This window comes from Puntigrus tetrazona, chromosome 8, assembly GCF_018831695.1.
Source record: "Puntigrus tetrazona isolate hp1 chromosome 8, ASM1883169v1, whole genome shotgun sequence".
NCBI classification, from domain to species: Eukaryota; Metazoa; Chordata; class Actinopteri; order Cypriniformes; family Cyprinidae; genus Puntigrus; species Puntigrus tetrazona.
Genome location: NC_056706.1, coordinates 23,144,094 through 23,159,685, shown reverse-complemented (window position 1 = coordinate 23,159,685; position 15,592 = coordinate 23,144,094). Strand labels below are relative to the sequence as shown.

At 38.4% G+C, this 15,592-nt stretch overlaps 1 protein-coding gene across 1 annotated transcript in view; it reads right to left on the bottom strand.

Annotated features, from left to right (window-relative positions):
- Window positions 1-15,592, bottom strand: part of prdm16 (PR domain containing 16) — a 346,947-nt gene that overhangs the window by 241,877 nt on the left and 89,478 nt on the right. The window contains 1 exon segment of the mRNA XM_043247681.1: window positions 7,741-7,791. Coding sequence (XP_043103616.1) covers window positions 7,741-7,791 — 51 coding nt within the window.

The window sequence follows — 15,592 nt, the reverse complement described above, 5'->3', positions numbered from 1 at the left end:
TTTTTCCTAACATTTTTAATTTTTAAATTATAATCCATATTTTATGATTTATAACTTAACTCTGACTGATTATTTTTTTAAACATGACACTTCTTCGTGGCTCTGTGTGCACGTGAGTGGGTGTGTGTGTGCGTCTGTGTGTGTGTGTGAAGTTTGGCTCATTGATAACAGAGAACCTGTGAAGAATCAAGGGCTCAGGCAGCGAGTGACCCTGAATTGTTCCCACTACTACACAATCTCTCCCATGTGTGCCACAGATGGAGTCACGTTAGCTTCCACCCCGTACATCCACACACATCTGGATTCCTCCAGAACAACACTCAGCTTCAAGAGGGATTTATCTGCTCATGTGTGCGGTCCAACAAAACAGACACATCGCACCGCTCGCCGCACTAATGGAAAACAGTACAAATACATACAGCTCCTCCTGACAACAATTACACATTTCTGTCAACAATTTCCCTGTCAACAACCATTTGGAGCTGCAAAATGAGATATGAATAAAATAGCAATTAATGGTTAATACGAATGGAATTATCACAAGTTATGGATGCTAAGGGGTTCATGCATTTCCAGTTGTGCTAAATAATAATAATACTTTAAGATTTATTTATTTATTTATTTATTTTTTACAGAGCATCGATCATAAAGTCAGTTTGCTTTTTGGACAAATTAGTTTCAGCAACTTCAATGAACCACTTTTCATGTTAGAAAATAAATGATATATATTTTTTGATACATTTTGCCTAAGTTTAAAATAATAAAATAAAGGAAAAGAAAAGAAGAGAAAAGAAAAGAAAAGAAAAATAAATAAATAAATAAAATGTGTGGGCTTTATGAAGCTAAAGTATTTGTTTATTAAAGCGTTTTAATGCAAAAATTGTGTCCTTAATGTTGAAATTATGAAATTAATATTGTTAGGCACTCAAGGTTGCAGTATATGATTTTATTATATGATTGTATTGCCTAATCATGCTCTACTGTAAATCTAATTTGCTCAGCACTACAAAAAAATCGAGCACAATCCAGACTTTGCATTACTTAGCTTCTGTTTGCCATCAATTCGGAGTAAAGAGAAGATCAATAGCATCTTAACCCTCATTTCCAAACAACAGCAGTGCTCTGTTGGCTCCTCATAGCGATTATTATTTCTTTGCAAATCTGACGATGAAGCTTTGGCAGATTCTTCGGCAAACAAAAGGTTTGTGAAAGCGCATGATCAGGGCTGAGTCCGGCCTCCGCAGTGCACTCTCGGGTCAGCCGCGCTAACGCTAGCGCCGTAGCATTTATCACATGATCTCCTAAACAAACCAGGATTTGGGCTCTTTTCTGAGGTGACAGGCACCACAATAGGATGAGAAACGAGCTGTTTGTGAACTTCAGCTGGATCTGCTTTTGAAAGGGATTTTGCAAGACGGTGGAGTGGTGAGCATGCTAGCGACAACACAATTCACAGAGATAAGAGCGATTCAGAAACACCATTTATCAAGCCATGCCGACACGGCTAGAAATGAGGTCAGTTAAGCAGAATGGCATCGGGAGCCAGCTAAAGTCGGTCACTGGGATTGTAGGTCCGAAACATTCGCAGCGTGCCAAACTATCAGCTATCAAAGCGTTAAAGCGCATGCTCGCACAGAAATACACATAAACAATGAGAAAGTGCTCATGAATTAAACCGGAGGATTCAATCAATAAAGGGGTATTTTTAGGGTGGAATGAAATGAAACACTTTAGTATAGGGATCCATTCTGTAGCAGATGCTTATTAGCATGCTAGCTAATATCATCTCGCTAAAATCTATTATTGGCAGATATAGAGCGAAAGCTGCAATGCAGTTATAAAGGTACCATTAATTTACTTCGTGCTTTTGGCCAAATAGGTATCAGCAATTGCAATAAACCATATTTTTGCTTTATTATTATTTTAGTTTATTGAGGAAAAGTCGTAGTTAATGGTTTGTTTGTTAACGGACCTTAAAATAAAATTTGTTCGCTCGTTTTTTTTCTCTATGGCTGGATGGAGTGATCCGGATTGGGTGATTTGGTGTGTCCAGGAATGAGGCGGTTTTCTTTCACATGACCTTCAGATGGCTGGGCAGAGCCTCCGAACAAGTGGCCTGTCTCTGTGTCAGACAGCGGCCGACTGGCAGAGGCTCTCTCCTGGGCATTCAAGCATTCTCTGGCCTGCTCTTCTCTCATCCTCACTCACTCGCTTTCTCATTCCTTCTCATTCCCTTTCTTTCTCAGCTCAAGTATCAGCTTTACATTACGGGAGTTAAAGGCGATGCAAAAGCCATTTTATGTAATGGCATTAACAGCGTGTGTTATGAGCCAGATGAGTTATGCATATATGCATGTCAATTTATGGTAACACTTTATTTTAGGTTGACTTAAGTAGTTGCTCATTAGCATGCATATTACTAGAATAATAGCATTTATGAGTAGTAATTAAGCAGATATTAATGCCTTATTTTACATTTCTAATTCTCTTCAATACCTAAACTTAACAATTACCTTGCTATTAATAAGCTTTTTAGTTTATTGAGAGAAAAAATATTTATTAATAGTGAATAAATGTTGACTATTCTGTCTTCTAATGCGTTTGTTTATTCATGCGTTCATTTATATTAAAATACAGTAAAATGGTGATTTTTATTTTATTTTTGGTCCGTCTTTAGTGGCACACGATCCTGCAGAAATCATTCTAAAATGCTGATTTTCTGCTTGAGAAATATTCTTATTAAAAAAGTTGGGGCGCCTGATATTTTTATTAAAAAAATATAATTATTCTTTGATGACAGACAGTCCAAAATAACAGCATTCATTTGAAAAGGGATTTTTGGTAACATTTTAGTTAAGGGAACGCAAATTAATTTTTAATGAATAGTTGTTCTTTACTAAACTCATAATTTGCAGCTTATTGATATGCTGTGGTATTTAAGGTATTAGGGAATCAGGATCTTGTCTTTATTTATATCATATAAGTTTCTTTCTAAGAAAAAGTTTGGCATCCACAAGGATTCACAATGATTTTCTGAAATACATTTTTTTTTTTGCTTGCAAAGTGTTTTTGTGCTATCTCTCTTCAGAATAAATGCCACTCGGTTTGATATTTCGTTGCAACGTGGTGACATTTTAGGAGTTTAGCGTTCAAATAGTTTCGGGGCCACTGCACACACGGTCCGTGGTCCAGAAATGGGCCTGGGGACACGGCTGTCCCTGCTCTGAGACCAAACCAAATCGTCCCCGCGTATCTGAAAGAGCAACGAGAGGGTCTCGGAGCACCCCGACCGTCCCCGGGTTTCCATGTCAACGGCAGCCCGCTCGTATGTTATTATATGAGAGCGGCTCAGGCTTCATTCACACGACCGAATTAATGAACGCCCACTCGGAGAAACAGAAGAGGACTCTGAGTAAAGACAAAGCGAGCCACTTTATCCTGGCTTTGTTCGCAGACAGTCGAGAAAAGTTCCCTTCTGACATAACAGAAAAAACCGAGCGATGGCATATTAAATAGTTAATATACTGCTCATTCAGCAGCCTTCTATTTGCTCTGCGTCCCTCTTCACTCGCTCCCACTTGAATTCCAGCACAGCCGAGCGGAGCTGTGCCGTCACAGACCGGCTTCTGTCCACAATGGATCATTCCGTCCTCAATCACTGATCTCGCTCTTTTCGCACACACACACATTTCACTTTTCGCACTGTATCTGAGGCTCAAGTCCTTGCGAGCGCTGGGAAGATCGGGGATAATGACAGCATTCTGCTCTGGAAAGGACAATTCCCACAGATGTGGCAGAAAGAGACATTTGTTTTCCGTTCTTGTCAAAGAGGAGCGATAGTATGACAGGAGAGGCCTTTGGGAATAAGAGGCCAGATAAAAAATGTCTTGCATCCGCCCTCACAAACAACCTTTTGCATATTTCAGGGTTTTTTTATGTGTGTGTATCACTCTGAGAAGACGAAGAGCCGTGAACCGACAGTCAAAAGACAATGTTTGTGCCTCCTTCCAGGCGTTTTGATAGCATCCCTGTCATGCTGTCCGTTAATTATTCATATGAAATCATATCTACGATTAGAAAAGCTAACAAAAATTGAGTGTGATGTAAATGGAAGTCTGGAAGATTAAATGTAAAAGGTTAAAACACATGTTTTTTTACATGTTAATGGCTTAGTACAACCAAAAATCGACTTACCATTTTGATCCAAAATTCAAAAGACTCTTAGTATTCTTTGTGGGACAAAAAATATATATATATATATATATATATATATATATATATATATATATATATGTGTGTGTGTGTTTTGTGTATGTGTATGTGTATAAAATATATGCACATATTGTGCATGACCATATTCTGCATCCCTAATCTTACCCTATGCATACCTTATTAAGTTTAGTTTAATATAATATAAATTATGTCTATTACTGAAATATGTAATAGAAACCCATGAAAGTTGTATATTATTAAAAAAATCGACAACCGTTTCTGGACTACAGGGTATAATAGTACCCCACAGTCCAAAATATGTATAAAATGGTGTGAATTTTTAATAGCATAAACCATCCATGGCTTTTCTTCTACATATTTCAGTAAGGGAGAGAGCTTTATATTAAGCCTTACAAGTTATGCATATTTTATTGTCATTATAATAGTACATGTAACACGTGTAACAAAGACACCTTGAACTAAAGCGTTACCAAATAAAGTGTGACCTGGCTTGTATATGTTATCTGGGAATTGATTGGATTGGGTTAAGCGTTCTCTTTATTACATCTGGCCAGTTTTATAGTCATTGCATTTTAATGATACATTACTGCAGGTCAATTTTGATTTAATTTGAACTACAGTAAAAGCTGATTAGCTATCTCACCTGAAAAACTAAATAATCACGCACGCATGCCTAATTAATCGTTCTCCTCAAACAAGAGAAATTATCTAAATGACATGCCACTTCAGCAAGACCCACATCCACCCAGAAAGAAAGATCGTCAGTCAGGGCCATTAAAGCGTAACCGAACCAGGGGCCGAGAGGGATATTATCATTAAGTCTTCTCATAGTCACGCTAAAACCCACAAATATTATTTCTACACAGCCCCCTTCCCCTTGCAGTGACAGAAAAGGCTAAACGTCTTCAATTGCCCCGTGTTTTCAGAGCGTCTAGCGCCGGAGTGCATGAGAAAGCTTTCTGTTTTAATTGAACAGGCATGTTCCAGCTTGGATTCGCTTTCACTCAAACGAGCTCCTGAAGTGACAGTTAGAAAGTGTCGTTAAAAGCGTTCGGACGCAAAACTAGTTAACCGTTCGAATCGCTTGGATTTCGCGTTCACTGGCAGACGGGAGACGCTCGTAAAACATTTAATGTGCTTTGAAATCTCCTCATGAAGGGCCATTTTGCGATTGTCGTTCAGATCGGGCATGATTAGCTTGTCAAACTCTCTTAAAGCTTTTTCATGAAAAAGTTCCTTTCCCATCGGTCCCACCGTGTGTGTGTGTGTGTGTGTGTGTGTGTGTGAGCGAGTGTATTGGGTGGTCAGGACCTCTCTGCATTCTTCAGAGCGATCTGCTGCCCCTGGGGCTGCCTGGCCTGGCGTATAATTGCCCTCCGCTACAGATAGTTACCAGCCTTCCCTGTCCCTCTCCTCTTCTCTTCTTCCCCCTGTTTATTCTCTCTGATTTCAGGCTCCTTTGGGTCATCATTCATCAATGGGGCCCCCCAGCCCCTGAGGACCCGACCGGGAGGCCCCTGTTACTGCGCCTCCATAACCAGAGGCCATTTTTGATGGAGGCGCATTATACGGGGAACAAGAGAGCATGAAAATGCAGCACACGAGGCAGGGGTGAACGGCGGTGATTATTATATCCAGATAATCATTTCAAACAAATTATCATGATAATCAATCAATCGTCACATTTGAGGAGACCCGCCTGAGGGCTGCACGATGCCCCTCCTGACCTGTGATGTATTTGGGGGCATAATCAGATGCCCTAAATTTGCAGGGTTGCTTGAGATGATATTTTTACAGGAGCGGATTTTCCCGGTTCAGTTAAGATAACATTAGAGATTCATTTCCCCTGCGGACAGACCTCCTTTTACTGATGCTAACAGTATAGTAACTCTCCTTTCACCTTTTCATGAGAAGAAAGAAGAAAGAAAAAATGGTGCATTGTGCCACATGGCATGGGCGGGAGCTATAAATATTAAGGTACAGTACAAAAATGGCAATTTTTCTAGAATCTACCTTAAAAAAAAAAAAAAAAAAAAAAAAAAAAATATATATATATATATATATATATATATATATATATATATATATATATATATATATATATACTTATTTTTCTTTAATTAAAATCTAATTTACTAAAATATATCTATATATATAAAATGATCAAATAAAATAGTATTATTACAGTTTAAATTATTCAAAACTTGCTGAAACATGGGTAAAACCTAGTGGTTTGAAGGATAGTGGCAAAGATCAATGTATATTGTATATCCACATAATATATATATATATATATATATATATATATATATATATATATATATATATATATATATATATATATATATATATGTGTGTGTGTGTGTGTGTACACACAAAAAGTTGTATTATGGTGGATATATAATATTGTTTTTTTCTGACAAATTTACTGACAAAATTGTCATGATTGTACTATGAGACCTTTATCTATGTAAACAGTGCAAGTTAAAATAACACTGAGCATTATGAGCGATGGGACGCAGCAGGGGGCCACAAAGCACTGATACCGTCTCAGAGAGCCTGTCAAAAGAGCCATTAATCTCCTTCCCATTAAAACATCAGCCGCCTGTTTTAGCCACATTTACAAAGCCAAATGTTTTCATATTCAGCCAGACACACAGGCACAATGCCGGGAGGCGATGTGTTTCAAACACAATTACAACACATTGATTTTCTATAATTAATCTATGTCTCTGTGTACTATCATTGTCACTGTAAGCTTAAATGTCACACACACACACGTACACAATCACACGTGTGCCGGATTACATCTACAAGAGCTCAGATCGAGACTGTGTGTGTGTGTGTGTGTGTGTGTGTGTGTGTGTGTGTGTGTGTGTGTGTGTGTGAGGCTCAATGCTGGACTGATATGGACAGGCTCAGATAGGCATCTCTAAGTGTTTGTGTTGTGAAGAAGGGATAACGTGTTAAAAGCAAAGGATAAATAAATGAAAGAAGCTCTTTTTCTTTTCGTCTGTCTGTTGGGATTTGACTTAAGAAATCTTTCAGCTCTCCTAATAACAGCGTCTGAGATGGATGCTTCTCAGAGACACAGGGTGGGATGTGAGAAAAATAGATGGATGATGTTATAGATTATCTGGCACAGATGTTTTCATTACATAACCTCAGGGCTGATTCTGCCCTCACACACACACACACACACACACATTTTAGCTCTCATTTGCTGGCACAGTACGACATATTCACACACTCGATAGTGCATGTAGTGTAGCGAGGTGGATGATGAATGATGTAGTTATTCTTAAAGCCTCATGCATTGATTAACTTCATTATTAAAATGTATAGGTAGATAGATAGTAGATAGATCACATATAAAACCCTACAGGAACGAATGACTCATTCTCAGTTTGCTTTTTTGTTCTGAATATGTGTGTGTGGTGATATCAGCATACAAGCGTGGTGTGTGTTGGACATGTTGAGATCGGAGGACTGTAAAGTAAATCCTACCTTTTTAATACAGCTGTCTTGAGACGACGTTTCATGATCATTCAGCATTTGCTGTGAAGACAAAAAAAAAAGAAGAAGATAAACAGTTAATGATTAGCTTCTAAATATTAGTTAATGATTACTAATGGCTACTGATAAATACATCTTGTCAGTTTTATGGCCTGGAATCAGCACTGAATGGAATATTTGAAAAAAAAGTACAGTATGTCTTCACATATCCAGACAAAACAATACTTGCATTTAGGAAAACTGAAACAATATTTAAAGCGTCTGTATCATCCTGTTGATGTCAAATTTCCCCTATTATGTTGACACCAACACGAAACATTAGCATATTATTATTGTTTTTTCGCTTTGGTCTGAATGAAAATGCAGATTCATTCTTTGCCACTAGGTTATTTTTTTTAAACGGCTTTAAATGAAATCCTTTGAGAGTCCCTGAGCAAATAAGGTAAACATAAATGCACGTTTTAAGAAAATAAAAGTGTTTTTGACCTTGCATGCGTGTCTGCCTTTCTCCCAAAACCCAAATATGAACCTTTCATAACCCATAATAGGCACTTTAAACTACCCTGACACCTAGAGGTAATGTAAATGTAAATGCTCTTCGTGGACATTTAGTTCAGTAGTGAACCGGAATATTCTAAAGAGTGTGACTAGCTGAGATTGAGACGTGTGGAGAAGTGAGCATTAAATGTCTGGTGAGTGATGAGACTGTGGTCTGAGTCTGTGCCCCCGCCCGGTTTAAACCATCTCCTGCCGTCACGTGAATACTAAAGCTTTATCACTGACTGATGGGAGCAGGACTTTATAAACATATACATTTAAGCTAGACAGTTGGAGGAGATGTGGCATTAGAGGCCTGCGGGGATATTTATGTGAGAAAGCAGCCTGTGTCGCTCGTATGAAAAGCCGGCTTGTTCCAGGTTCGGAGATAATGGGAGCTCGCATGAACCTCAGAGGCTCATTCAGAGCAGGGTTTTATATACGGGTCTGACACTGATTCCCGTCTCATCCTCTGAATGAACCTGTGTAAATGTTCTGAGGGACATTGATGTTGTGTTGGAGTGATACTGACGTTCGAAAACTTTAGCTTAATCGCACACACTAAATAACAGACACACTTTTAATAGAAGACAGAAGGACCATTGTGTAATTTACAGTGGTAGCCTATCACCTTCTCATGTTTTTTTTTTTTTCTTTTGCCTGCAAAGTGTGCAATTTTCGTTTTGATATCTATATGTAATATGTAAATAAAATAAAATAGTAATAATAATAATAATAATTATTATTATTATAGTAATAATAATCGCACAACTGCACAAAAATGCACAAAAGAAAAAGAAAGAAATAGGATTTCGAAAGTATTGTTTGTTAGCTAAAATATGTTTTACAGTTTTTAACAAATCAGCAGAAATGATATACATACATGGGTGAATACAGTATATTATACCACTTCCTGCCGTTGATATGAGTAGGGGTGAAAATGTTTCAATTAGAAAGAATTAACACTAATTTGAAATAAATAAATACAAATAAAATAATAATAATAATTCTGTTTTGTTTTTGGGTTGTTTTTTGACAGTGCTAGACTGTCTAAGTTTCTTCCTATAGCAAAAATGAAGAATTATTGTAAATCCTCTCAATATTTCGAGATTCTAGCTGACATAAAACATAGAAAAAAAAATGTGCAAACCCTCTTACTTCATAAATAAATAAATAATTCCCAGGAACTAAACTCTGCAAGTAGCGTTTCATCATTATTCATTCATTCATCATTTGTTTAATATTATTTATATATATTTATAAAAATGTATTTTGCTACAGAGTATACCTTACATTGTCAACTCTGTTACCAAGATTATATACAGTAAATATTGAATTATTGGGAGAAGAAAAAATGAATCATAATATCTTTCTAACGAACATGTTCAAGTGTGATGCCAGCAATGAACAGTAGACCGTCAGCCCTGTTACTCTCAGTCTGGAACAGAGAAATTCCCTGTAACACAGAGCACATCTTGATTTTTGCACGTTCCATCTGTAAATATCCACGTGAACGAGGTGAATGTGATCGCAAAGGTGAGAGAGTGAGTCACCGAGGGGGGAAAAGCAAACAGAATAAGTGACTCTTTTACAGAATCCCCTCTAAAGTCTGTACCTCCTTTATCAGGGTTTGATTGACAGCTCTGCAGACTGCCCAAAAACTGTGGTTCTCTAAATTAGGCTGTCAATGTATCCAAGCCGCCCGAGTGGAAGCAATTACATCACAAATACTCAAACAAGTCTACTTAAACTACTTACATCCATAATTCAATCCTGCAGCTATGTCAGAGCAGCACGTATCCAAAACAACCTTACGCTTCTGCTGTGCTCACATGACACATTTTAAACAAGATCCACAACCCAGTATCTACATATTCCTCATTTATTTATTTATTATGGGTTTTTTTTTTTCATTCATGTCTTTCATTTTCTGCACCGCAGCATGTGAAAGCAATAAACTCGCTCGTATGCATGAGCACATACCAGTGTGTGCAATCACATGAATTCATCAGCCCACGCTAAGCACACACACACACACACGGACGTGTAAGTGTGTGTAGCATAATTACTTGGCAGTTCTCTGGCAGACCAACGCAGTACATCAGCTCTAGGAAGCGGGTGAGAGAGTTTTTCCTTTTAGAGTTCTAAGGTGTTAAAAAATGTGAATTCTGAGCGAATTAATAATGTAACTAACAAAATAGAGCCAAAAGTTGTGAATTTGCTGGTGAGGTGATGAGAACGTGTGAAACGGCGTGACAGATTCAGCACAACAGCTCTGTTTAGATTGTAAAACACTAACAGGCGCTTTCAGGTAGGTCATGGGTTTCATGCCAAACATAAATTTATGCATCAAATTGGCCAAAACTACGTTAAACACATGCACTGCTTTCCACCGTCTTGTGCTTTTCCGGCGTATTTCACTCTTATTGTCAGATGTTTGTGAACTGGAAATAGATAAATACAGGTGAATGCAGTTTTCTGAATAGAAAAAAATAAAATAAAATAAAATAATAAAATAACAAAATCATTATAGTAAATGTGACTAAACCCTGATTAATAATTAATAAATATTTAGCTGAATAAACATTATTAGATTTAGCTAATAATAATAATAATAATAACTATATATATATATATATATATATATATATATATTTTTTTATTATTATTATTTCTTTAGTCCTTTTCATTAGTTTTATAGTCTACCATATGTCCTAGGTATTAAAAAGATAAATAAAATTTAGCTAAATGTGTGTGTGTGTGTGTGTGTGTGTGTGTGTGTGTGTGTCGTGTGTGATTATCTACATATGCTTCGGCACTCAGCCAACAATGACTTACAGTGACGTGCATGTGTGTGTGTGTGTGTGTGTGTGTGTGTGTGTGTGTGTGTGTGTGTGCGTCAAGCAAATAAATAATGTATTAATTAGATGGTTGGAAAAAATGATTTGCCACAAGTGCTGGTGTGATTTATGACACGTCAGAATCATTTTAACTTTTCTCCCTTTTTTTTCTCCTTTGGCGACGGGACAATTTGTGCCACAGATGATACAGAGGCGTGAGAGTGAGAACGCTTTTCCCAAACGCACGTAAAACGCACAATTGCAGCTCTCACAAGCTTCCCTAAATGTTTGCTTACACAGGTTTGTCGGGGTTTCTTATGTAAATGAAAAGCTCTGTGAAGCTCTAGTGATTAGCGTGTCGCGCTGACAGTGCTCGAAAGTGTCCGAAAACAGAGGCACTGTGGAGGGGAACTGTAAAAATAAATAGGAGCAGGCCGTGCTTGATGAAAGCGCAGCCACCTGTGCGCTGATTCAATGCAAGTGTCTGCAGCAAATTAGCGCCAGCGAGTAATGTGTGCTGTTATTACTGTTATAAGCCCACCTTTGTTAGAAGGCACCATCAGGACTTCTTCTTCTTAACCTCAGCTCTATTTATATTGACACGCGGACCGAACAAAAGAAAACAAGCTCGCTGAACACATTCTAGCAACATTTTCCAGCACAGCTGCCCTAATAGACACACGACGGACAAAGAAAACAGCGCTTCGCCTCACAGACCGGATTGACACGTGTTTGAAGACGGCCTGGATCGCGCCTGCAACAACGAAAGCTAATTGGACTTCGTACTAATTGCAATTAGAGAAGCTCGGTAAATCTTGGCGAGAGCCGAAGCAGTTCGTCTCCCAGCTTGACGTTGGGGGTATGGAGTAAAGCAAGCACATTTTAAGGGTTTTGCAGTGGGAAAATTTCTGAGAGCGTTGCCAAAAACAATTCCCCTCAAGTCTGGATAATGTGAGGCAATATAGCAGCGCGGCCAATAGATGGTTATGGATGTCAAAAGCCGCAAGTTTCCAAAAAGAACCAGCAGAGACCAACCTCAAGGCCTTTTGAACTGAGTGAGTGACATCCTGTTGGCTCAGTCGACCGCATCGAGAAAGCCACAGAGTGAACGTTTTGCCTCGCAGTTATTGAGAGAGTTCTCTCGTTTTGGTGAGAGCGGAGAGTTTAGATATGCAAATGCGTGACTGTTATTGGTCTTGTCAATTAATACGGAAGCGGCCGTCGCTCAATTCGCTCAGAATTCGAGATTTGACTGCAGAGGTTGAAGAAACAGTGTTTTTTTTTTTTTTCTTTTTGCATTCTGGACCTCATCGTTCTAGTCTGAAGCAGAACTAAACCGTGATGTCAAACATAATAAAGCAGATTAATTACTGCGATCGCGCATGCATATCTAAACCAGTCCGTTAAAGGCAGTCTGATCTCCTAAAAACAACCCAGGCTTACTTGAGAAACTTCAGCAAAATCATATCATGTTGCTTTTTGCATCTTACTCGCGTTTTCAAATTGATTTGTCCAATGAGTGGCGCTAAAAGTGTCTAATTTCTCCAAAACATGAATATGAACCTTGCGATATTTTATGTTAAATTTCGTAAATTTATGTTCAGTGAGTGGAACTGAAAAGTTTATGCTCTATAACGAGTTTGAAAATGACATACCACCGACACCAAACCTAAACCTAAGCAAAAAAGTTAAATAAAATGCCATTTCAGAGCAAGATTACTTCATCAGAAAAGTCAAGCATAAGAAGCCGATCATGTGACAAATAATTTTTTTTTTTATTATTTTATTAGTTTTTATTTACCTAGCCTACCCATACCACCAAACCTGGCCCTAATCTTACCCGTATCCACCTCAAAAGCAGCAAGCATGTTTTTCAATACAATATGACTACAATAAAAATATTAAGTACATAGTAGGTAATGCCACAAGTTAGCATTTACTGCCTGTAGTCTTCATTTAAAATGTAGATGTAGGTCCATTTTAAGACCATGCAGTTCGGAAGAATCTATGGATGGTTTCATAATGTTTCTGGAACATTGCAAAAATGTCCGAAGAGGCATGTTTTTCCAATGAGCCTAAACGTTTCCCAAAAAACAAAGATTGGGAAGTGTTTGTAAAGACTTGTGCTCCATTGATTGCATGCGAATCAAAGTGTGGCAAAAGATCGCATGTCAGTTAGCATTTAACTTTAACAAAACGTTATTTTGGGCTTTAACCAAAAGATATCCACATGGGCCTACGCTTTCGCTGCACAAACATCAAGTAGTTGTCATCGAAAAACTCCAAAGAAATAAAAACACTTGGGCTCTAAATACCAGGAAGCCAGCGACAATCTGATAAACCATATATCACGGCTTTAATAAGCTCATGGCTTGCAGCTTTTTTTTGTCGGCCAAGGCAAACATTAAGAGCGCTGATAGTGAACGCTCCACCGTGGGTAATTAAAAATAATCGCTCCCAGCTTAGCATTGTTTGATTCTCTATTATACTCTTATCAACATCTCCTGTCCTGTCAGTGCATGTGAGAAAGACACGGCGGGCGGTGAAACGGATGACTAAAGGAATGTCAGATTCCCATTGTGCGAGCACAAAGGTGAGAAGAGAGAGAGCCACAGAAAGCGAGTTTGTTTAACACTTATCACATGGCTAGAGCTAACAGAAGCGCTGGCGTTTGGGTCGGGATGCGGTGGGTGCGGAGAGAGATAGAGGGCGAAACACAATGACAGATTTAACGAACAAACACTCCAGACTTTTATGCGGAAGGTCAAGCTAACCTTTCGTGAACGATGTGTGCGTTTTTTCGCAGGGCTGTTTGTCCAGCCTGATATCATGTGAGAAGTGCGTTTCGGTTCACTTTGAAGAAGCCGTATACTGTGTGATATGAAAGAAATGGCTGAAGAACAACCAACAACCAGTGAGATGAACGCTTTCGAATCATGTATCTGATGCAACAGTGATCCCTATGGGCCCTTACTGCAAAGGAGCTTTACTTTTCTCTCTTTCTCTCCTTTACTATTTATTATTGCTAATTGCCATTACTATTTATTATTAAAACTAACAGTCTCCATTCTATTTCTACTGAATTTATAAAAACACAAAGACGCACACATATCAAACCCTGTAATGGTTGTCTGAAATGTATCGAAGGGGCCATATTCATGATGACATTATTCATTTGCTCCTTCAGTGAAGCTCATATTGATAGAGCGATACAGATAAATGATGGTGTAGACAGCATTTATTGACAAGTAGTTTAGGAAGGTGATCAGTAAAAATCAAGGAGGAGTAAAGGACACCTGAAACATCCCACCACTGACGGCTAATTTCTCCATTCGGTACACTATATCATACACTGCTCTTTAAGTACTAATATGTACGCTTTAAGGTTGACCAAAGTGGACCCTTTATGTCCCTTTTGACAGCTTTTGTACCTTTTGTACTTCTGAGATTGTACAGCAGCCATGAACATTAAAAATATGTTAAAATAAAACCAATGATATGTCTTTTTAAATACCGCATCTTCAAAAGTGATATATATCACTATATCACAACACTTTTTTTATTCTCAAAAGCCCATGCGCAATTTTTAGCATTGATACGCAGCTGGAAAATATCTAATTTTATAAATGCTTTTATTTATGCCGTTGCCAGCATTATGATTGACTGTCTGAGAAGCGATACTGCTTCGTCAATACGCGCAGAATGTAAAATATTGATGATCTATCAATATTGTGCCGAGTCAGACCGGGCAATGTGCTTTTGGATGAAAGTGCTTCTCTGGTGTCTGTGGAAGATCAATATGGGCTCTTAATTCAAAGCAGGAGTATAAAAATGCATATAGAAACATACTTGCATGATGAGATTATTCATCATGTGCAGTCTGAAGGCGAGCCCGAGGGAAATCGCCACATGATGACAGACACAATGAAGGAAAATACCATTCCGTTTACCCCTCTAAAATAAATGCCCTCTAAATATTTGCTGCATATTCATGTTGGAGCGTCGATGAAGAAGTGTTGATCTGAGACTGGTCTGGAGAAGCGTTGTGTGGTTGCATTAGCTCAGAGCTCAGGAGAACAAGTTTTCCAGTCTCCTGTTTAAGTTTCACTCTTCCAGAGTTTGACGTATGGAAGGAGAAAAAGGAGAGAGGTTAGGAGAAGTCACTCTGACATCCGGACTGCGGCTCTCCAAATACGAACGGCTGAGTCCTGCCAAACATTAAAGTCAAAAGTCTCTTGTGAGTTGCATAAGTGCATATATATGTGGGTCGAGGGGCACAAATGCCGGCTTTCTTCGCTTTGGGGTTGATGCTGGGGTCAGTCCTGCCTGACACCCTCCGGCCCAGAGAAATGCAAAATAAGTCACTGATGGGATTTCTTTTCTAGATAAATAAATGGCTGATGTGTGTTGGCTGGTCCTACCTGCTCACGCTTGAGCTGATGTCAGAATAAGAGCTGAACTCACAG